This window comes from Canis lupus, chromosome 24 (genome assembly GCF_011100685.1).
Source record: "Canis lupus familiaris isolate Mischka breed German Shepherd chromosome 24, alternate assembly UU_Cfam_GSD_1.0, whole genome shotgun sequence".
NCBI lineage: Eukaryota > Metazoa > Chordata > Mammalia > Carnivora > Canidae > Canis > Canis lupus.
The window spans coordinates 36,011,794-36,035,253 of NC_049245.1; the positions used below are offsets into that span (position 1 = coordinate 36,011,794).

A 23,460-nucleotide genomic window follows, 5' to 3' on the forward strand; every position below is an offset into this window, starting at 1 on the left:
ATTTTTTAATTTGTAATAAAATGACTGGTCAAAATGTAGCTTTTTCCTCTAGGTAAGGCTCACTTGAACAGAACCCCCAACCATCTGGCTCCTCCTTACCCTGTCTCTGGCTAATGCAGGCCTCCCCTAAAGGGCCGGCTCAGGTCTGATGCCTCCCAAACCTTCATATCTGGAAGCATGAGTCTTGGTATCCAATGGATGCTCAGTAAGTATTAGCTGGATGGTTGAATGAATGAATGAATGAATGAATGTAGGGAATTGCTTTCAGAGGCCTCTTTCAGAACCGTCTGTCTCAGTTGGGCATTGGTCACACCTTACCTATCCTCTGTATTCTTCAGTTTGTGCTCAAGGAGATAAACCAATCTTTCATTCCCACCAGCAAATTCTCTCCCAGATGTAAATTGATGCAGTTGTATGACCAACACCCAGCAGGCCATAATGTGGTGGGTTTCTACTGTCAGGTCTCCGGGCTAAATGCAAACCCAGCCCTGCCTCAGTAGCCCTCTTGGCACCTTCATGCCTCTCTGTGGATCTCTTTCCTGAGCAGCCACTGTGACTCAGTGGCAGTGAAGGAGCAATTGCACGGGCAATCAGACATCATAGGTGCCAAGCCAATAGCCACTTCTGGCCTTTACTCTCAACTCAACTTTGAGGTGATTCAGGTCCCAGGAAGCCACAAATTTCAGAACTCAGGCTCTCCTCCCACCCCAGGATATGAATCGTGATGGATTCAGGCCAGTGGTTCTCAATTCTGGCAGACCCAATGACCTCTCCAAAGAGGAAATGTACTCAATAACCTCTCTATTGCCCTGAGATGGAAGTCATAAATAATTAACCTATAATATCACACGTACTTAAAAACCCATTATAATGCTCTTAAGTGGATTATAAAAAAGAAATAAAAGGAAAATAATTTGTAATAAAATAAATCACATTTCAGTATGTAAATGAGAAGCCACAGACACATGAGGACACACGATGAATAGCTCTTTGCCAACATCAGGAGAATAAGTTTGGATGTAAGAGAAGTAAGATCAGGAGTCGCCCCACAACAGAAGGGCAGAAAAAATGACAGAGATACTTGAATATCAATAGTATATTCAGTATATATGAAAATCTTGCAACATGTTTTGTTTTGATATAGTTGACATAAGTTGTATGATTAAACGTGCCCTTTACACCGTTTAGAAAATAAACTAAAATGGCACTTCACACACACATAAATGATGTTTATCTAGCTTAAACTGTCTTGCACATTGTAGGACACTCAGGATTCCTGGGTCTATCCTGTAAAGGCCAGCAGTGTCATCAATCATTAAGACAAACTAAAACATGGGACGCCTGGGTGGCTCAGCAGTTGAGCATCTGCCCTTTGACTCAGGGCATGATCCCGGGTCCGGGGATCAAGTCCCACATCGGGCTCGCTGCATGGAGCTTGCTTCTCTCTCTGCCTGTGTCTCTGCCTCTCTCTCTCTCTCTCTCTCTCTCATGAATAAATAAATAAATCTTAAAAAAAAAAAAAAAAGACAAACTAAAACACCCCCTAGTTTCAACATGTCCCCAGGGAGCAGACCTTCTGGTGGAAACATCATGGTGGCCAATCATGATTGGTACATTTTCTCTGCCAGTGACTGGTCTAGGAATAAGCCTTGGATGCAATTTTGGCCAAAGTACCATGAGAGAAAAGATGCAGGGGGCTTCTGGAAAAGGTTTCCCAGGTCCTATAAAGAGGCCATAGGAAGAAATATATTTTTCCCTCTTTCTGCCTCTGGACACTGTTGTGTGAGGATATGATACCTAGAGCTGTGGAACCTTCCTGCAACAATCAGAGAGAAAGCCAATGAGGGGAAGACAGTGCAGCAGAGAAGCTGGGAGGGACCAGGTCCTTAAGAAGCCATGGCCTCCAAGCCAGCCAGACCCAGAGCTGCCTGGAATACTCTCTGGATTCCTTGATTTATGAAGTAATAAATTGTCCTTATTATTTAGCTACATGTTTGGGAGCTTTCTGCTTTTTGAAGCCAAAAATATCTCATCAGTGACAGGTAGGGACACTTTTGCTCATTACCATAATCCCTTCTATTTAGTGAGCAAAAACTTCGTAATTTCCAAAACACCAGAACTACATTCATGTCATCTGAACCTGACACCTCTGTGAGGTGTGGGTTAGGGTCCCCATTTACAGATAGGGTGTCTGAGGCCAAGGAGGAGGGGAGTGACTTTTCTGGTGTCAGATGCACAGGTGGTAGCTAAGCTGGGACCAGGTCCTGGTCCTGGACTGACTCCCACTGCAAAGCTCCCCCTGCCCTCCCACCCCACACCCAGGAGAACTGCTCCGTTCTGTGACCCATGGCTCCTCCAGGCCTCCATGCCCTAAATATCCATACTCCCTCATTGCTATCATTTTACATTCTCATTATCGGGGTAACTTTCCTTGGATTAAAAACCTGAGTCTCTAGACATCCCTCATTAAATATGTATATCTCATCTTGAAAAAACTAATACAGGGACCAAAATTAATACAGCAGTTTGGGCGATTGCCGTCAGCTCAGGGTGTGATCCTGGAGTTCTGGGATCGAGTCCCACATCAGGCTCCCTGCATGGAGCCTGCTTCTCCCTCTGCCCGTGTCTCTGCCTCTATCTCTTTCTGTGTGTCTTTCATGAATGAATAATTAAAATCTTTTAAAAAAAGAATTAATACATATTCATTAACACAAGTAAGTTCTTCATTAGGCTCAGATGTAGAAGGCTTTGAAAGACATGGGACAGATGAGGCTGGAGAAGAGTCTGCTCTTGGTACCAGGATGAGCTTCCATCCATTCGTCCCTACACTCGTGCACACAGAGAACCCCAGCAAAGTGCACCAATGTGCTCCAACGGTGTGGGGTCCTGGAATCACGGCCCAGGGCTCACCACAGTTCCTGCCCTCACGGACCTGGCTTCCTTGAGGCAAGACGGTCAATGATCACATGAGCCAGATGATCAGAGGACTGATAAACCCCACAATGGAAAGAGTAGGGCATTAGGGAACAGGAAGCGACTTCAGAGGAGACAGGGTGGTCAGTGAGGCCTCCAGGTAGAGGAGCCAAGACCCAGCTAATGGCACAGGCCCCCCTCCTGCGGGGAACTTGGGCCTCTGAGAAGGCCCTTGGAGCCTGGAAGTCTGGGGAGAGGAGCAAACAGCAGAAAGATGGGGGGCCTTGGGCGCACGAGGCCAGGGACTAACCCCTCCGGTACGCTCCTCGGGGGGCTTGAAATGTGGGCCCCATCAGACCTGGCAGGAGCACAGGGTCACCCAGAGCCAGGCTGAACCACCACTGCCCTGGAATCTCCTCCGCCCGAGCCGGCACCCCCTGCAGAGCGGAGGCTCCAGAGTCCACACGGTCCAGCGTGAGCAGGAATTCACACGGGCTCCACGGGCTCCTTTACCATCACTGCTCTTGGGGGATCCTGCGTTTGCTTAACCAGGCCCCTGGGCGGGGACACTGACGGGGAGCTTTGTGCGAGCCTGGAAGGCTTGAGAAGGCCTCTCACGTGTACACATGCACACACACACATTCACACACACACTTATGCATCCATATGCACACACATACATTCACACATATGCATATATACACATATAGATGCATACACACATGCACAAGCACATGCATTAACATACATACACACACACACACACACAATCCACGAGCGAGACCGGTCGTTGAGAACTGCTGTGATGAGACCGAGGCCCTTGTGCAGCAGACTCTCGTCTTGGGGACCTGACATGCAGACAGACAGACGCACGGTTCCTGCAGACCCAAACAGACCCCGTCTGTCCCTCCTGACGAATTAGTGGGTGCCGGGGAAGGACCCAGGGAAGGAGCCCCCAGGGGCACCAGCTCCGAGCCCGCGGCTCTCCAAGGAGGGGCTGCGGCGGAGCCCAGCTGGCCCGCGGGGACAAGTGTCGCCCTCAGCAGGGCGCGGCTGCGCAGGACCCAGCGTCTACGCGGACGGGTTCCTGGGGACCCTCTGGAGGCCGGGGCCGCATCCCCCCTATGGGCTCACCCCTGCACTGCCCACCTCTGGCCAATGAGCCGCGAGCACAGAGGTGGCCTCACACCCGGGGTTGGGCACCTTACTGCCCTGCAGGACCCCCCACCCCCGCCACCCTCCCTTCTCAGGGCCTAGGCGCTGGGGATGCAGGGGCTGGGCTGCCCTGTCCCCGGGTCGCAGGTGAGGAGCCTCCTGAGCACAGCCCCCGGGGTGAGGCCGCCCCTCTGTGCACCTGCACTTGGAGCCCGAAATCCGCCTTCCAGGGCGGGGCCTCTTCTTGGGGGGCTGTTTGCGGTGCAGCATCGCCGGCCTCGCCTGACTGTGCGTCGGGGGGTTCAGACCGATGCAGCCCAGAGAGGAGCCGCTCCGTTCACGGCGCCCCGCGGGTGCCAGGCATGCGTCCCTCCGCGTGAAGAACACGACCTGGGCGGAGCGGGGCGGCCCATACACTCCCCATTTCAGGAAGGAGCGAGGAATAATTGAACCCTGCGCACCCCGAACCCGGCGGGCATTGGCCCTGCTTCACGGCGACTTCTCGCAGCCTCACGGGTCCCGAGGGAAGGCAGTCTTGTGCTTTATTTCCACGGGACAGATGGGGACACTGAGGCTCGGCGGGGTCATGCAGGGACCTCGGCCCACACGGCCAGTCAAGGGCACAGCTGGCTTTGAACCAAGGCCCATCCGACTCCTGACTTGGGGTTCATGCTGAAGCCCCCCCGGGGCAGGATGGGGGGCGCAGGTGCCACCCCGCCCCTGAGGGTCCGGCCAGGAGCGCCGGTGCCAGCGGGGCCCAGGCCCTGATCCTGCAGCTCCTGGTGGCCGCGGTGACATCCCCAGGGAGCTTCTGGGTCGGCCCCGACCCTCCGCCCGCTTTGCGTCCAGCCCAGGGTATCCAGGCCGACCTCCCCGCCTCTCCGTCTGAAATGGACCCTCTTTAGAGTAAACCACATTGATTCTGCCTAATTAGCTCTTCAAATGAAATCACCGGTTATTTTGGGAGCAGCATCCTCACAAATGAACGTTTCCCTGGAGCATTCAGGTGGAAAATGCAGATAAACACAGCGCTTTGTAAAATAAATGGATGCAATCCGTCCCCAGGGCCCGGGCTACACAGGCCCCGGGCCTCACTTGCACAAAAGGCCTGACTCTTAGACTTCTGGAACTCTCTCTGAATGAGGCGCCCGGAGAGTGGAAAAGGTCTGGGCGTCCCCTCCGCCCCCGCGGCCTCCTGAGCCCCCCCCCCCCGAGGCCCAGCGCCCAGCACAGGCGTCCGGGTTCACCCCCAGCCCCGCTCCAGCCCCGTGAGGAGCCCACTGCCGAGAGCCCTGCTACCCACGGGGAGACTGAGGCACGGGAGAAGCCATTCGAACCCAGGGAGTCTGGCCACAAAGCTCAGTACTTGGCCACGAGGCCGCATCCCCTACCCCCCGCCCCCCACCCTGTGCTCATGCCTCAGTGCACCTGGACTTAGCCTCTCGTTAGATCCATGCGGTCCGGGTTTTGGCGCAGCACCGTGACCAGGCGTTGGCCGCTTCACGTTCAGCCAGCCCGGGGGCCTCGTCACCCTGTCTTGGCATGTCCCCCGTTTTTGGTATACCAGCAGCCCCCCAAGGGGGAAGCCTCCCGGGGCTCCCCTCTCTGACCCGCCCTCGGCGGAGGCCTCTCCCATCCCATGAGCAGCGGGCAGGCCTGAGGGCTGGGGAGAGCACCTGGGACCAGGCGTCACGCTCTCCAATCCCGGCTCTGACGCCCTCCCCATGGGACCCTGGGTGAGCCCCTCACCTCTTTGCCTCCCTCCTCTCTGCATTGGGGGAGGCGGTGCATCCGGGGCCCCCCAGGGCTGCTGTAGGGTGAGGGAGGTGACATGCTCACGCGAACACGGGGCTGGCACTCGGGAGGTGTTCAGTGAACACACATCAGATTGACTCTTCGGTCCCAGGGGGGCACTGGGATCCCTCCCATCTGTCAGTTCAGAGGAGGCTGGGGGTCCGTTTATGCCCCTCGGGCCGGCTCAGGTGTGTGCTGCCCCCGCGGGGCTGCCCTCCTCCAGCCTGTTGGCCTGCGGCGCACCGTTCCTGGAACAGTTTGTCCCCCTCCATCGTCATGGTGTCTGAACCCCCTCACCCCCGCCCTGGCTCAGGCAGGTCCTGGCCAAGCACAAATAGGTAACTAGGGGATGTCTCCCCATTACTCCGGCGGCACTGTGAGGCCTGTGTCCCTCCGCAGGGAGCAGGGCCAGGGGGAGGGGGACAGAGGATGGGTAGGCTTTGACTAGAGAGAGGGTGAATGGGCAGGAAGGATCTGGAAAGATCTGGAGGCTGAACCCAGGGTAGCAGGGACGGGCTGCATGGTGGGGACGCTGGAGCAGCCCTGCACTGGAAACATGGGCGTGGAAAGTACTGGAAGGGAAATAGGACAGCAGGAGGACTGGGCAGTGGCCTCCCTGCATGCTGGGCAGAGGCTGGCTGAGGCCCACCCAGGAGGGGGTGACCTGGGGCACTAGGCCCTCCCCCAAAGCCCCAGAACGTCTGGGCAGAAAGGCAGAAGAACTGAACACGGCATGCAGGGAAGAGGGTGGGAGCAGCGAAACCAGTGGAGAGCATAGAATATTCTAGGGAGAGGATGATGGTTTGGACCTGGGTGGCAGCAGCAGATGTAGAGTGACATATCCTAGTGTCCAATATCCAGAGCAGGAAGTTAAGGGCATGGGGAGAAAGGAAATGTTCCTCACGAGCATCCTCACTTCAGGGAGAAAAGATTTTCCCAGAACCTACCAGAGCAAGGCCCTTACACCTCACCTCGTTGGTCAGAAGTGGGTCAATGTCCCACCAATGACAGGCAAAGGGGCAGGATCCCAGGATCGGCTCGCAGCCTCATGTCGACCCTCCTCCCCATGTGTGGGGCCCGGTGCAAAATAAAAATATAGAGCCCCTACTCAAAAAGTTATTAAGAATCTCAAGACTGCAGGGAGCCCGGGTGGCTCAGTTGGTTGAGCGTCTGACTCTTGGTCTCAGCTCAGGGCCTGATCTCAGGGCTGTGAATTCGGGCTGTCACTGGCTCTGCACTGGGCATGGAGCCTACTTTAAAAGAAAAAGAAAGAAACTTTTAAAAAGAATTTCAAGACAGGAACAGCAGAACCTCAAGCCAGTCGTGGGGCCCTTCTGAACACTGTGACTACGCAGGTCCCACGTGGGCCCGTGAAGGCAGCCCTGTCCTCATGATTCATCCCCTGGGCTGAGCACCCAGACTGCCCGCCGGAGGGAGGGCGTGGGCAGTGGGGAGAGACCCCAGCGAGGGCCGCAGCCTCAGCAGCGTGAGATTCAGGGTACAGGACTTATGTGCGTAGCTCTGCTGGTCCCTATAATGGGCATCACGGCCCAGGGAGTTGCTGGGAAGATGTGGGTGATACAGGCCAAGTGCTGGGAACAATGGCCCTTCTTCCCACCCTCCTTACCTCTCTACCTCTCGGGACAAGATTCACCTTCCTCTCTCCAGCCTGCTGGTGTCACCCAGTTGTAAGCCGCTGACTCCAGGAGGACTTCTCCGGCCCACGCTCCCAGCAACCTGAGTGCCCGCAACTCCCCCATGGGGCAGGTTCCTTGTCTCCAGAAGAACCCTAACCCTGCTTCAGCCTTCCTCAGACAGGCCGCTGTGTCCGTGGACTAAATAGAAATATGAATGTGTGTCATGGTAATACTACACAGTTCATAAAACACAAAAGGAAAAATGCAACACGTTGTAGAAATAAAACGTTACAAACCACTTTCACTCTGGAGAGTCCTCTCACCTTCTTTTGGAAAACATCCAAACGGGCAGGGCTGGTGGACCCAGACCTGTAATTGCTCTGTTTTACAGATGAGAAAACTGTCTTTTGCTCAAAATTTGCCAGTGGCTTCCTGATTCTAGACATGAACTCCAAAGCCCGCCAGTCACCCATGATGCCCTGGCCCCTGCCTGCTGTGACATCACAGCCTCCCACCCCCAGCTGCCCCAGCTGCAATGCCCTTGTCATCCCTCCTCTAACCCACCAGGGAACTTTCTACCTCCAGGCCTTTGCACCTGCTGTTTTTACTATGTGGAATCCGTTATCTCTGCAGCCTCTCCTCCTTGGGTTTGCCCAGAGAGGCTTTCCCTGACCATTTATTAAAATCGCTCGCACATCCCCTCCTGACCTCCCACTTGCTGGATTTAGCTCATTGGCATTTACACCATCTGGCGTATTACATACCCGTGAGTTTATTGGCTTTTTTGTCCGTCTCTTCCAGCAGAAAATAAACTCCACAAGCCCTTCGCTCATATGACTTTGGGCCTAGAACAGAGCCTGGCACCCAGGAGGCCTTCAATAAATACTTGATAAATGATGCGAGCAAGAGCCCGAGGTGGGCCCAGATGCGTTGCAGAGCAGACCTAGAATCACATATGGGTTTCTGCAGGGCTCTCGTGTGCCAGAATGCCGAGGGAGGACAGGACACACCCTGGATAGGGTGGGGTGGCTTTGCATCGTCAGCCGTGCCCTCCCGCCAAATCAGACCCAACACCTGGTGACTTGGGTCCAGCCTGATGGAAGAACATTCTCACGGACCATTCAGCTTCGTCCCGGCCTCCTGCAAGGTCTTGAGGCCTGGGTGAAGCAGAAGGGCTCCAAGTGGGTCAGGAGCAGAATTATCCCACCCAGGGAAGGAACAGAGACATACTCGTGGACTTCCCAAAACCTGAAGATTAAATTAACATAAATACCTCGTGAGGAGGCAGCTGTAAGTTCATCCTCCCTGCCACGGCCATTCATTCATTCACTGCTTCATTCGACCAGAGTCAACAAGTACTGACCGAGCACCTACTGTGCCACTGTGCTAGGAACTGAGGAGACAGGTGTGAGCAAGGGGGGCCCGGCCCTCCCCGAAGCTGCAGGCTGCTTGGAGTAGACCAACGACACGTGAGTTAAGAAAGGCAAAAGGAGACTAAATAAAGACTGGATCTTATGCAGTAGGAAAGAGCATGCTGTGTGACAGTCAATATGTGAGGATATCTTTACTCAATCTGGAAGGCCTCTTGGAGGAGGTGGCATTGCAACCTGAATAACCAACAGGAAGGAGGCAGTCACGGGAGAGGCAGCCTGCAAGAGGGCTCCAGGCAGAGAAAACAACAAGTGCGAAGTTCCCGAGATGGGACAAGGAACGTGATTACAGACCCCAAGGAACAGACAGGGGGTCCTGGGGGCTGGAGGGCAGCGAGCCAGCGAGGCAGGGGGTCTGGGAGACTGCAGAGGCCGGAGCCCGCTCAGCACTGGCTGCTTCTGCCCGCCTGGGAGGTGCTCAAACACCCGGGGAGCTGGAGACTGACGCACTCGGTCCCAGCTCCAAGGCTTCGTGACCTCAGGCAGGTCACTGAACACGTCCCACCTGTTTTCTCATCTGTAAAATGGGACAATAATTGTCTTCTCACAGGTGCTGTGAGAATTCGTGAGGATTAGTGATCAGAATCCTCGCCAGTGGGGATGCGCTGCCCCCCCCAGCCTGCACCCCTCGTTCCCTGATTCTGTCCACTGGAGTCCATGGGATTGAAAGAACATCTGCAAGAACCCACTGCGCCAAGACTCCGAGGGTTAAACTCGGCAGACAGCGGGCGCCTCCAGCATTCCGACGCGTGGCACTCACATGCCCAGGACGGCGCCGGGCACAGGGGGGATGCCCAAGAAGCAGCGACGCTGGTGTGCTTGCGGCGGGCCGACCCCAGCGGACACCTTCCTACACATCTGGGCCGCCAGGCCTGCCCTGGGCTTCCTCTCCCGCGGCCGTGGCGACAGGGAAACCAGTCGGGACACACGGCAGAGGCAGCCCAGAGCCCAGTGTGGTTCCCAGCGCTGAGGTTCTAGGCCGGGGACCCATTAGAAGGCTTTCCCACCGCATTCTGATGAACGGTGAGTCCCTAATAAATGTGGTGAACAAGGGCCCCTGCCCTGTGAGCTGACCTGGATGTAGTGCCAGAGATGGGAAGTGGGCCAATGCACACTTCTGGCAGGTGGTGGTAGATGCGATGCAGAGGAGGGTGGTCATCCGAAGGAAGGGGGAAGGGGGTGACATTTGAGCAGGATGTGAGTAAAAGGAGGGAGCAAAGCCTGAGGCCAGCTGGGGGAAGAGCACTCCAGGCTGTGGGAACCTGTGCAAAGACCCTGAGGCAGCAACCCAGGGCAAGAGCAGCAAGGCCCTTTCTGCTTTCCCAAAACAGCCCGCAGGTCTTCCTTAATCAAGTGACCTCCTCACTCTTCCCTTCCTCTGCCCCTATTTCTGCCAGGTTCTGGGCTAAAGGTCAGATTCTCCCATGGTGCACATGGGCAGAGTCCAAGAAATCCAGCAGCCACTGTGTTTCCCACTTGCTAAATGTAACGTTGCTACCACAGCTGGGGCTGGGATATTTGAGCTGTGTGACTCTGGATAAGTCACTTAGAACTATCTGTCCTCACCTCCTCCTCTGTAGAATGGAGGGAGCCCTTGTCATACCCAAAGGGCTGGTAAGAGGATCACACCTGGGGCACCTGGGTGGTTCAGTGGTTGAGCATCTGCCTTCAGCTCAGGTCATGATCCCAGGGTCCTGAGATCAAGCCCTGCATCAGGCTCCCCACAGGGAGCCTGCTTCTCCCTCATTGCTTCTCATGAATAAATAAATAAAATCTTTTAAAAAAGTTTTTGGAATGTGGATCGTACCGGGTAATGCCTTTACACCACCCAGCCAAGTATCCAATAGACACTGAGAGCTCAACACACCTGAAAGATCCTGAACGTTGCTATGAATCCTACAAAGGAGTCTGAGGGAGGCCAGGCTGGTCAGAGGATAAGTCCTTTTTTGAGGAATTGAGTTGTACATACTCTCATCCTAGGTAGGGAAACTGAGGCACACAGGACGCCTTGGGCTCTGGGGCCCTACCGCCCTCTCCCTGACCCTCCAGGAGATGTTGCTAAGTACTCAGAGAAGGCCACTTTGGGCCAGGCTATCTGACTCACCCCCCCCCATCCCCGCAAAGCCCCAAACCCCAGAGACTTACAGCTGGAGTCCCCACCCCCCCCACCCCCCCACCCCCCGCCCCAGGTGCTCTGGGAGACTCAAGTCTGGACAACCTGGCCCACAGCACCACCTTGCGGTCCGTGCTTCCAGGCGCGGCCTCGTTCCAGGCCCGGGTGTACTAATGACATTAGTCATTGGCGAGTTCCTGGCTGCAGCCCTGGTGAGCACCTCATTTTACAGTGTACAAGGGTCTTTCACATCCTTCTCATACATCCAAGTGCAAGGGGTGAAAGAAGAGAGAGAAGGAAATGCACAATTTTTTAAAAAAAGAATATAGATTCAACCTCACAGACATATGTTACAAGACAAAGAAACAACAGAAAATCTAGGAAAGAAAGACATGGAGGGGAAAGACAAAAATAATCAAGAAAGAGCAATAACAAAAAATGGAAGATAAAGAAAAAGAGAAAATATCCACACCAAGTCAGGCCAATCCCGGGCCAGAAGGGCAGGAGCCGGTGCTCATCATCCAGACAGTTCTAACCAGCACTTCCAGGCCACCTCTGTCCCAAATGTGTGCACCCAGCGGCCAGCATTTGGGTTGGAAGCCGGTTGGCAGGACCTGGCAGGACGAGAGCCCAGGTAACCGAACCTCCTGTCACTACACGGTCTCTGATGCCACCTGCTGGAAGGACAGAGCACCACATTTATCCCCTGGAAGTTAAATTTGGGAATCCTGGAGATCATTTGTCTCCCAAAAACACAGCCAGATGAATAAACTCCATTTCTCAGAGAAGGAAACTGAGGCTCCAAGGGAGGTGGTGACCTTTCAAGAGAGGGCACCCAGCAAGTACAGAAGACTTCCAAGTTCAGGGGGGAGGCAAGGTTATCTGACTTCAAAGGTCTCAAGCCAGATCCTCACAGCCCTCAACAATAAGCCCCAGAATAAGGCCAGGTGCAGAGCACATGATTAGAGGCACGAGCTTTGGCTGTGGCCTGGGTTCCTGGCTCCGATCATCTTGATCCTTCTTTTATTTAGCCATGGTTCACTGATGTCCAGGACTGGGCTAGACCCTGGGGACACAACACACAGGAGGGATAGGGCTCCTACTCCCAGGGTGCTCTTACTGGCAGGAAAGGAGGATGGTAAATGCATGGACATTTAAGTTTAGACAAAGTGATAAAGTGGCCAATACACCCCCATCCCACCTTTGGCTTCCTGAGTGGCCCCTGACACCATCCACGCCAAGGGGCCATTTTTGAGTCAGTTCCATTTGACGGTTGGAAGAAACCAAGGTGCAGAGGGATTCTGGAAGCCCAGCTCGGAGGTTCAAGAGATTCATCAGCTATGGGGTTTTGCCCTCCCCTTGATGCTCCATTGACCGGCCCAGTAGCCAGGTCACCAGGTCCTCACTCAGCCAACATCACCAGGATGAGTCAAGAGCTGAGGATCTGGACAGTTATGAGGCAGGCACTGGCCAAGTTTGCCTGAGCAAGTCCAGCCCAGAGACGAGAAGGTCAGGTAAGGGGCTGTGCTGGGCCAGGTGGGGCTGCAGAGGACAGGAGAGCCGGCACCTTGCCCAAAGGTGGTGGCCCTCCTCAACCACAGCTGCCATAGCCAGGCAGCAATGTTGGGCAGTAGGACCAGAACTTCTGAATTTTCACTAGAAACAAATCAGAATTTGGAAGTGAAATCTGCTGATTGTCAAGTGTCTAATTCAAAATTATGAAAATACCGTATTGGGAAAAAACAAAACAAAACCCATATCTATTTCCAAGTTTCAACCTGCAGGCCACCAGTTTGATATAACATGCCCCCTCACTCCGGGTAGCACTTTGTGTTTCATCTTGTACAGTGAGAAAGGCCTTCCTGAGCCCAAAGCTGGTCCTGGGCTTCCCCCCACCCCCTCACTTATGCAGACAAAGCTCTGTGTCTGTGTCTGAGGAGGGATGTGACTTGCTCAAGGCCACAGAGACCCTACCTCTCAGCTCCAAACCAAATCACTATCTGAGATTTCACTTTTCTCGTTTCCGGTGCCCAGGTACAGAACAAGCAGACTTTGCTGCTTCCCATACAAGAGCCTGCCTGAAGAAAGGCATAGAATCCTCCCTGTTGACCCCAAATACAGACTGAGGTGACAGGTCTCCTCTCTGAGGATCCTTCCCTGGATCCAGGCACGAGCCTCGGGTAATTCCAAACAATCAGCCCATTGCTGTGCCTCAAATCCCACCAGGATTCACTCTCAGCTATTTGTACAGTGAGATGGAGTCTTTGAAACCTGTAATTGAAAGACACCAGGATCGCTCTCTCTGGGAAGGACCCAATCTGGGCCTTGAGAGTCGGAGTTCTGGAACAGGTTAGCTTGGAAAGAGGAGACTAAAAGAAGTGCTGGTTTGAAAGGCACGAGTGGGTGGAGACATCATGGCTCAGGGGGCTCCCAAGGGCAGGCAGGCTTCATGAGGAGGGAGGACCCGGAGGGAGCCTTTCATAGACGTCAGGGTCTGCCAGAGGGAAGGAGGGAAGAGGGCAAGCCCAGCAAAACAGGCCTGCAGCTCAAATCCGGCCCAGGGAATGAGATTCCCCTCCTGGGCGGATAGACCCAGGGAGCCCCGAAGGCTGACCCGGGCACGGGCAGGTGAGAGCCTTCAGCGCCTGAGTCCAAGTCCAGGTGTGCGTCGTCTGTCCTGATTGATCCGCCGGCGGCAGCCTGGACTCTGGCCGGAAATCAGCCCGTGGTGAGAGTTCCACCCCCACTCGGTCCCAGATCCCAGACCCCAGTGGGCCTTGCAGGCTGGAGCAGAGGGCAGCTCGGCGGCATCGGCATCGCTTGGACCTGCCCTGGCCCTCCGGCACACGTAAGAGTGGGAGGCCAAGCATGACACCCAGAGGAGGCAAGGAACGCCTGGAAAAATGATCCCATTTTCCACCACTGTGGTGAAATGGGAGCTCAGAATGGAAACTCGAGGCGAACGCAATGTGAAGACCGTTATTTCCCTGGCACGCGGGAGGCTCAGGCCCACCGTGCAATCCCGGGTAGTCCTCACCTCTCTCCCCCTGCAAGAGGACACATATGCCGCCCCCATTTTAGGGCAGGAAACGGGTTCAGACTGGTAACGTCACCGCAGACGTGCTGGCCCAGGGACTAGGTCAGGATCGATGGGAACCGGGTCCATCCCCGGCGCAGCCTTCAGAGCACGAGCTCACCCCCACACGTGACGCTGGCCGCCCCACACCACCAGGGTCAGCCCCCCAAAGGAACCCTCCACAGATCAGGATCTTTGTATTATAAACTGACTTTTAATAATAATAAAAAATCTATCATGAATTTAATGAGAAGATCTGTACATTTTAAAGTAAACCAGTGCACAAGGCCCTTGCCCCCAGGGGGGCCCTCTCTGTTTCCCACCAGGGGGCTAAAGCACATCATTTGTATCCATGTCACCTGTGTCCAGCAAGGAGCCACCTCTTGCAACCTAGGCCACAGTGGCAAGAGGGGGAGCGTGGCCCTCTGGAGGCCCAGAGAGCCAAGACGCTGGTGGCTTCAAGCCTCAGGGACAGTGGGTAACCCATTCCCGACCTCAGCCACAGACAAGAAAGACTTCCCCTCCCTGCTACCTCAGCTAGGAGGCTTCCCTGCTGGCATACAGAAGCTAGAGGGGACCCCAGGGTGGGTCCCTGTGGCCAGGAGGTGGGCAGGTTGGCTTCCTGTCTCTCCCGCTGGCTGAGAAGTCCCAAATGCCCTGCTCTGAGCTAATATCAAAAAAATAAGTTACAGAAGCCACCTCCCCATGTTTCCCAGTGGTCCTCCTAGCTGCAGGACAGACACCTGTGCGGGACAGCACCTTGGGTAGGTGGTTCAACCCCCTCCAGCCCCCAGCCCTGGTCCCACTGCCGCTCAAATCCTTGCAGCCCCGGATTCAAAGAGAGCAGAGGAATTCATGCTAACACTGACCAGCTGCTGGAGAACTGAGGTGGGTGGGAAAAAGAATTGTAGTCAATACCTGTAAGTGATACCTTAAGACCCTAATATTAAAAAAAGATGAAATACTGACATTTTTGAATTTTCAATAATTTAGTTTCTCTCTTTTTTTTTTAGTAGATGGGAAAAGTCATCAGTGCTACCTTATGTTGGTCCCCTGTTAGACAATATATCTTTCTTTGAAATTTAAAATGTCAAATATATAATCACACAACCCAGAGAGAAAAAAAAAAAATCTCGACAACACCAACAACATAAAAACCCCAAAATAAACCATAGAGATTTCACACCATATAAATAAAGTCAGAGCAAATCTCGCACCCAGGGCTGATGGCTCAAAGTTCCGATGGCAGTCATGTAGGAAGCTGGTGTGGCTTTCAGGTTTCCTCTTGGTGACAGGGCTTGTGCCCTGTCCCTCTTTCTTGGCAGAGGCCCGGCTCTTCTGAGTCCACCGAGCAGGTTAGTACAGGGTTAGGGGTGAAGTGGAAGCTAAGGGGGGGGGGGGGAGGAGGAGACTCATGTGTCACCTGGAATGTGGATTTAGAAGGAAAGCAGGGGTTTTAAAAGTGCAGGTTGAGCCATCCTGAGGCAACTGGGTCTGCAGGCCTCCAGCTACAGCGCCCGTGACTTCTCCCATGTCCCAGGGACTTGTGGGCAGGAGCCCAGGTCCTGGCTGCACCCATCAGCTAGCTCTGTGGGTTTATGGCACCCCTCGGGCTTCTGGCCGAAGGGTCGAGAATGTGCCGGCCCGGGGCCAATGGGCCAGCTCATCCGAGAGCGGGGACACCACTTGTCTTCGCAGGAGGTGATGGAGATGCCTGGCAGATCCCAGAGCGGGAAGGAGTCCCGGCGAGCTCTGGTGAAGGCCAGCGTGGCCCCCCGTGCCCCGCCAAAGCCCAGCTCCAGAGGATGCAGCTGAGCACCGGGCATCCGTCCCCACGTTTAGAGGTCTCCATCCACCGGCGGCTGGCAGAGGCGGTAAAGCCTGGGGAAGAGGGTGCGAAGAGGATGAGGAATGGCCGGGCAGGCTGTTTTCCTGAACACATAATCCCTGCCCAGAATATAAAACTCAACAGGTATAAAAAGATGCGCGGTGGGGAGAAACATCCAGGCTGCTCCCGCTTTCCCCCAGCCGCCTGGCCCTCCCCAGACTGGCAGACTATGAACACAGGCGCGTCTGCACGTGTGTGTTTGGGCGTTAGAATCCGTGCTCGGGGGTGTGTGTATGGGGGCGGGGGTGGTAATGCATTTTCCACGACAATAGCAAACTAGACACAGCACTCTGCCCCCTCAAGTTTTCTTCAAGTAAGAGATCCCGGGGGCCTCTCCAGCACCCCACGGACAGCTGCGAGCTCTATGACCTGGGACAAGATACTTCACCTCTCTGTGCCTCGGTGTCCCCACCTGCCACCTGGAGAGAATGCCCCAGGGTTCTTGTTGGGTAAAGAAATAAGAACAATGCCTGGAGTGGGATTCATCACTCTTCAAAGTGGGTCCCCATAAATGAGAGGTGAGGCCCCCATGGGAACACCATGGGGGCTGCCGGGGGTGAGGCGGGGATTGCATGCCACGTGCAGGTCCTGGCCTTCCGGGGGCTGGGGGAGCAGCCACTCACCGCGGTGCACCCTGGGGCATCTGATCCTTGACTCGGAGGTTTTTGGCCAGAATCTCCACCCTGGGGCCCTGGGAAGAAAGAACCATGAGGCCTGGGACCTGCCTTTGCAGAGTTCAGGGAAGGAAGCGTATGGATGTAGGTGGAAGGCAGGAGGGGTATTGAGGGGAGTCATTGGAGGCCCCAGAAGCTGAAATCTGGGGCCTCACCAGATGGGGAGGAGGCCCGAGTCAGGGGCTGGGGGCCACTGATGGCCCTGCATCCCACCCCAAGAACCCACCCTGCCCTCCGCCCACCTGGTGGGTGGGGCCACCTCACCTGCTTCCGCATGATGTCCGTGGCCTGCATGATGCACTTGGGCAGCAGCCCGTGGCTCCGCGCCAAGATAGCCGCCTGCTCCAGGGAGACACTCAGGGTGCTCCTGCAGGGGAGGGGTGGGCGGGGCTGTGGCTGCCGGCAGGCCTCATGCCCTGCCCTCTCCCCTGGGAACTGCCCCTCCTGCCCCCAGATAACCGCTGCACTAGCTCCCTCCCCATCAGGCATCTTCTCCCTGAGAGCCCCACCACCACCACCCTCTCCCTCCTGTCCACCCCCGACATCTGCCCATCCTTCCTCCTGGCAGCCAGCACTCCTGCACACAGTAGGTGTTTTACTGCTTTACTCTGTGCACCCCTTAATACGTCAGCACAGCACAGGAGCTTTCCCTCGCCTGTTTTGTGGTGTTACTCCCAAAGGGCCAGCTCGGAAAGGGTGCTCAGTAAGCAGATGTTGAAGGAATAAATGAAGTGACTCCCTTAATGCCTCACAACTTGTCAACAGGGCTTGACATGGACACGTCTATTCACCTCTCCCATCTGTTCTGAACAATTCTAAAACATGGGCTCTGCAGCCCAACCTCTAGGATTCAAGTCTCAGCCACATAATTACTTCTGTGACCCTCAGCAGGTAAGCTGCCCTCCCCAGGCCTTAGGCTCCTCAACCCAAGACAGGGATAGACTGTTACCAGGAAACTACTGACCTCTGGACCTGGACCAGGGCGGGGGGGAGGGGGGCGGGCAGGGGGCCTGACCTGTGCTTTGTAGGATATTTAGCAGCATCCCTGGCCTCTGACTACTAGATGCCAACATCATCCTCCTCTCCTCATCTGTGACAATCAAAAACCTCTCCAGACATTGCCAAATGTCCCCTGCGGAGCAAAACTGCCCTGGCCTGAGAAGCCCTGGCATAGGCCATGCCACAGTGGCTTGCTATAAAGAAGAAATGAGTTAATCCATTAACAATGGTGCCTCGTATCCTCAAGAAAAGCATTCTCAACAAGCATTTATTGAGCACCTGCTGTATGCCAGGTGCTGTTCAGTGCTAGGGTATGGCAGAGAAATAAAACAAGTACCTGCCCTCACAGAGCTGACACTTGGTCACCCAAGAATAAATGAATACACAAGTAAAGTACCTCGTGTGTGGCACGGTGGTAGGGCTGCTGAGGAGAAGGGGAGGGGAGGGCGGTGGTGCTGGGGAGAGGGTGCCCTTTAAAGAGGGAAGGCCCGCTGGAGAAGGTGACTCCTACCCCACCCCAGGAATGAGCAGCAGGGACAAAGGGCAGAAAGCGGAGTGTCCAGTGGGCCATGAAGGCCAGTTCTGTCCCCGGAGACAGGAGCCGGTTGAGGCTGCAGGGATGTTCAAGCACAACCATGCAGATTGGCGTTTGCACCAACCCGGACTTCGCTCCAGAGGGTTCCGCAGCCCTCCTAGGGCTGCCTACCCCTGCAGCCCCACTTCCCCAGCAGAGGCCAGAGGCCGAGAGAGGGCCAAGGCCACCACCGGGCTCAACAGGCAGGGCCACCTGCCTCCTTGTCCTGCACCCCCGAACTTCGTGGAAGCCCCTGGGGCCCTGCCTGCCCTGACTCTGGGGTCACCGCAGCTCACCTCTGCATGCCCGTGCCACACATGGCGATCTGACAAGCGCCCAGGCGGTAGCAGAGCTCAGAGGAGATGGGGATGAGGCCGGCACCCAAGTTCCCACTGGTGCCAGGTTTGGGGTGGACGAAGGACTTCATAAGGCGGCAGAGCTCGTCCAGGGCGTTGATGGGGCGGATCAGCTGCGAGGCACAGGCACACATCAGGGCCCCTGGAGGAGGCCCCCGCCCCGCCCCATCTCCCTCCCCTGCCGCTGTCCCCCTGGCTCCCCTCTCCCGGGGGCACAGCCCGCTTAACCTTCCACGATCCCCGCTCAAGGACCATCGGTGGCTCCCACTGACCCGCAAGCTGGCATTCGGTTTACGCTGAATTTCAGCCTAACCTTCCACCTGCCGCCGTGTGCCCCCAGCTAACCTGAGCCAAGTGCCCCCTCCTGTCCTCTCCCAACGGCACCCTCCCGGGAAGAGCCTTCCCTGTGCCTCCAGCTGTTCTCAATCTCCTGTGCAGGCACTAAATGGCGCTCTGCCCCTAGTTTCTGTGTCATCGGACTGTCCTGCCGGCCAGACTACCGACTCCCAAAGGGCCGTGCCCACCACTTCTCTGGGAGCCCCCAGCCTCCAGCCCCGAGGCCAGTACCCCAGAAGCACATTCCAGGCCTGTCTGAGCCTGGAGCACAGGCCCTTGGAGAGCCAACTGACACATGGGAATGCGGCCCCCGGACGGCCAGAGCCCTCTGATTCTCCAGGGAAGCTAGAGGCCTCCATCTCATCGGAAAGCTTGTTGATTTTAAAATGTTGGCAATAAGTTCCAATCAGACGTCACATGTGGGCGGCTGCTTCAGAGACACGCTCGGGTAAATGATGGAGAGGAGGGCACAGGTGGGCAGGTGCCAGCAGGGGGAAACCATCTTGGGAATTCCAACGCACATGGGGAAGCAGCTGGAATTCCTAGAATGGGGACGGAGTTGTCCCAGGAGGGATGCTCCTGGAGGAGGCGCTACAGAGGCCTCAGAGGCGGCTCTGCCAGGATCCTGGCTGGGGCGGGACCCCTGGATCCCATCTGCAGCATCCTGACTCCCACAGTCCCCAGCGCTGCCCAAGCTCCGCTGCCGGCTGAGGGAAGGGGGGGGCACACCTGGTCTATCTTCACTGCTGTGGTGCTGGCATCCGTGGGCAGGTTAGACCGTTCCAGATAAAATGCCCTGAGAGAGAGAGAGAGATGGGGTGAGGGTGGGGGCTCTGCCTCTCTGCCCCCCGCCAACTACTCGCACTGAGAACACCTCGCACTGCTCTCCCCGTCCACAGACACCTGGTCCTCTAACAGTGGAAGGGCAGGGAGCAGGGTAACAAGTGGGCTCCTGGGCACTCCCCGCCAGGCACTCCTCAAAGCACCTCTCCCTGCCTGCTGTCAGAATCAGCACCCCACCTCCACGACATCTATCCTCTTGTCCCACTGACTCTCTGCTCTGAGCCCCTGTCACCACTTGACATGCTACAATGGTCTTTGTTGACTGGCTTATTGCTCATCTCCCCCTCTGAAAGTAGGGCTTGGCCAATGTTTTTCTGTAAAGGATAAAACAGTGTTCACGTTGCACAGACCAGACTGTCTCTCTCAAGATGCTACTCAGCTCTGCTGCTGTAGCACAAAAGCAGCCTCAGACAGTACATACACAAGTGAACGTGGCTGCATGCTAATAAAACTTTACTGACAGGGGCACCTGGGTGGCTCAGTGGTTGAGCATCTGCCTTTGGCTCAGGTTGTGACCCTAGGGTCCTGGGATCAGGTCCCACATTGGGCCCCCCACAGGGAGCCTGCCTCTTTCTCTCTCTCATGAATAAATGAATAAAATCTTTAAAAAAAAAACTTTATTGACAAAGCAGGGCGACTGCTGCTCTAGAATCTGCACTCCGTGAAGCAGAGGCTTTGGCCACTGCTAACTCCCAAGCAAGCATCCAGAACAGAGCCTGGCCCCAGGAGCTCTCCCTTAACGTGTGCTGAATAAGGGAGGGATGGATGAGTGGATGCTCTCAGAGGCAATATTTAAAATATTCAGCAAATGCCAAAGGTGGATTGATGGCATGGGTCGATCCAGAAGATACCAGTTTTAACGACAGCTGGATAGTTTCCCTGAACAGATGAATGAAAGCATCATCCTCCCATTTCCAAATGGTAAAACCAGGCCCCAAGACAGGAAAGCCCTTACCCATACCCCAAACCCCTGATCTGACTTTCAGCCTCTTTCCACAAAGGAAGAAGTAAAGCAGGAGCAGGAGGGAGCTGGGCTGAGTGGTGGGAGTGGGAGCTGCCTCCCTGGGCCTGGAGCCTCCTTTGGGCAGAGATGCCCCCTGCTCTCCACTTCTCCCTGGGGGTTCTCTTCTGGGCAGGGCCAAGGCCCTTAGGACCACCCCTTTCCCCCGGACTCCCAGGGTCAAGAATCCCAGGCCCCTTGTCCCAGCTCCTATCCCCCACATAGAATGAAACAGGCAGCTCCTCTCAATTGGAAAAATCTGCATTGAGATGAAACAGACCCAGTTCAAAGCTCAGTTCAGCCACTGTCTACCTGTGTGACCTTGGGCAAGCTGGGTAGGCTCTTGGGGCCTCCGTTTTCTCATCTGTAAAGTGGGTTAGATTGGCATACAGTGACTGGGAGAATTTGAAGAGCCCATGTTCACAGAGGGCCTGGCAGAGAGCAGGTGCTTAAGAAAAGGCTGAGGCCGCACCGGGGGCCCATCTGGGGCCTTACGTGCTGACGTCCACCCTGCCATGGCCGGGCCCAGACTCCTGTCCCCAGCATGCGGCCCAAGCCCTTACCTGAGTTTGCGGTAATACTGCTGAACCTTCTCCAGAGACTGGGTGTTAATCTCCTGCTGCAAGTCTTCCGCCGCCTGGCTGCCTGTAGGAGGTGGCCCCTCCACATTCTCCAGAGCTACGGAGGAAGGGGGAGGGCAGGCGTTTGGGTCCCAGTGCGCTCAGAGGCCGCAGCTATGCCCAGGGACCCCAGAGCTCACCTTTCGTGAAGAGCACAGTGTGCAGCCTGAGACTGGCTCCGCCCTCCAAGCGGGAGGGCAGCTTGGAGAAGTGGTAGCTGTCGAGGTAGAAGACAACCTTCAGGGCCTGCCGGCTGCCCTCAATGTGGTAGAAGACGTTGGTGTCTGTGGGAGGATACGGTGGGGCAGGGCGGCTCACCACCTAGGCCCGAGGGGAGTCCCCCTCACCCTTCACTAGGGCAGCTTCACCCCTACCTTCAGACCTCCAGAGTGGCGTCCAGGACCTCCCTGTTCTCACCACCTCAAAGAGTAGCCTCAGAACCCCTTGCCTCCCACCTTCAGAGAGGCATCCTGGGACTTCCTTGTCTGCCCACACCAGAGCGCTGGGCAGACACCCCTGCCCTCCCACCCACTGGGCTGGCCTCCCAGCCCCGTCCTCCCTCAGGACAGCAGCCTGACTTTTCACCTCCTTCCATGGGTCCCAGTTTCCACTACTTCCTTCTTAGGCCAGGGCACTGATTTTGCCCCACTGGGGAGTTGTGTTCAGAGCTTTACCAAATTCAGAACTACCCCTCATCTGGTAACCCAGGGCCTCTACCTGGCAAAAGCTGTCCTCAAATAGGACCTGCATCTTTATACTCATAAGGAAGAGCTTATGGCAAGGGTGGCAAAATTATGGCACTCCCACCCCATCTTGCACCCACAGCAAAAATCACTAACCAGTCAATAGTTGCCCCTGAGCCCAGCTCTCCCTATAGACAGGCAGCCACCGCCGATCAATTTCAACTGGTACCCGAGAAGACACCTGTTGTCCCTCTAGACTCTAGTCTGTGCATTCTGAACAGGATATCACCCCCCAAGGAGGTGGAAATTGGTTCATGGAGGATGGATGGATAGATGGATATAAGTAGATAGGATGGAAGGAAGGAAGGAAGGAAGGAAGGAAGGAAGGAAGGAAGGAAGGAAGGAAGGAAGGAAGGAAGGAAGGAGATGGAATCAATGGATGGACAGATGGATGAACAGATGGATGGATAAATATAGGTAGGATGGATAGATAGAAGTAGATGGGATCAATGGATGGATGGATGGATGAACAGATGAATGGATACAAGTAGGTAGGATGGATGGATAGAAGTAGATGGGATGGACGGATTAATGGATGGGGAGATAGATAGGAGGGTAAGCAGGTGAAAGTATGTGGGAGCAGAGAGAGGGAAACAGAAAGGAAGAAAATTATGGATAAACCCTTAAGAAATCTTAAGAAGTCTTCACTCCAAAGGACTTCTCTAGGGTAGAACTTTAAGAATTGGGTACTGGCTCTTCCCTTTTAAGAGCTGTTGGAGATAGCTGGGCTTATACAAAAAGAAACCCCTCTTTTCCATATGTGCCCCAAGGTTCAGCTTCGAGACTCATGTTGGAAGCAAGAGGTTTGAAAGTGCTAAATCCCGGTTCAAACTTGGGCAGCTGACCTGGTGGCAGGGTGGCCCCAGACCAGTCCCCTCCGTCCCAGAAAGCCAACTCTCATGGTGGGGGTGGTAAGCAGCACTCACTGGCCACGTAGTTCTCATCCAGCTGCTTGAAGGAAAAGCTGACATTGTCCAGCTCTGACAGGGTCACCCAGAGGTCCTCCAGCATGGTCCGTTCCTCCTTCTGCAGGAGAAAGGGTACAGGAGTCTCAGATGCCACCCCTCGCCCAGGACTGCACTTCAAGATTCTGTGATTTGACCCTAGTCAACACACCAGGCACAAGGTCCTGTGCTGGGCTGTCCAGGGCTCAATGTGAAGTTGCACTTGCTCGTGGATTACCCTGTACCTCCCAAGGTCAGAACGATCTCTGTTCTAGTGTGCACCAGTCCATCCTAGCCCTTTCAAACCTAACACACCCAACAAGTCCCCACTTTCCTGCTTACCCTCCTCCAATAGAGTCCATTTC

General features: G+C 55.3%; 1 protein-coding gene across 1 annotated transcript in view; it reads right to left on the reverse strand.

The window, feature by feature from the left end:
- Positions 1 to 14,312: 14,312 nt before the first annotated feature.
- Positions 14,313 to 23,460, reverse strand: part of PREX1 (phosphatidylinositol-3,4,5-trisphosphate dependent Rac exchange factor 1) — a 179,402-nt gene continuing 170,254 nt past the window's right edge. Inside the window, 8 exon segments of the mRNA XM_038572997.1 lie at positions 14,313 to 15,999; positions 16,630 to 16,697; positions 16,945 to 17,047; positions 18,550 to 18,722; positions 19,675 to 19,741; positions 21,352 to 21,466; positions 21,549 to 21,692; positions 23,078 to 23,177. Coding sequence (XP_038428925.1) covers positions 15,957 to 15,999; positions 16,630 to 16,697; positions 16,945 to 17,047; positions 18,550 to 18,722; positions 19,675 to 19,741; positions 21,352 to 21,466; positions 21,549 to 21,692; positions 23,078 to 23,177 — 813 coding nt within the window. The 3' untranslated portion in view covers positions 14,313 to 15,956.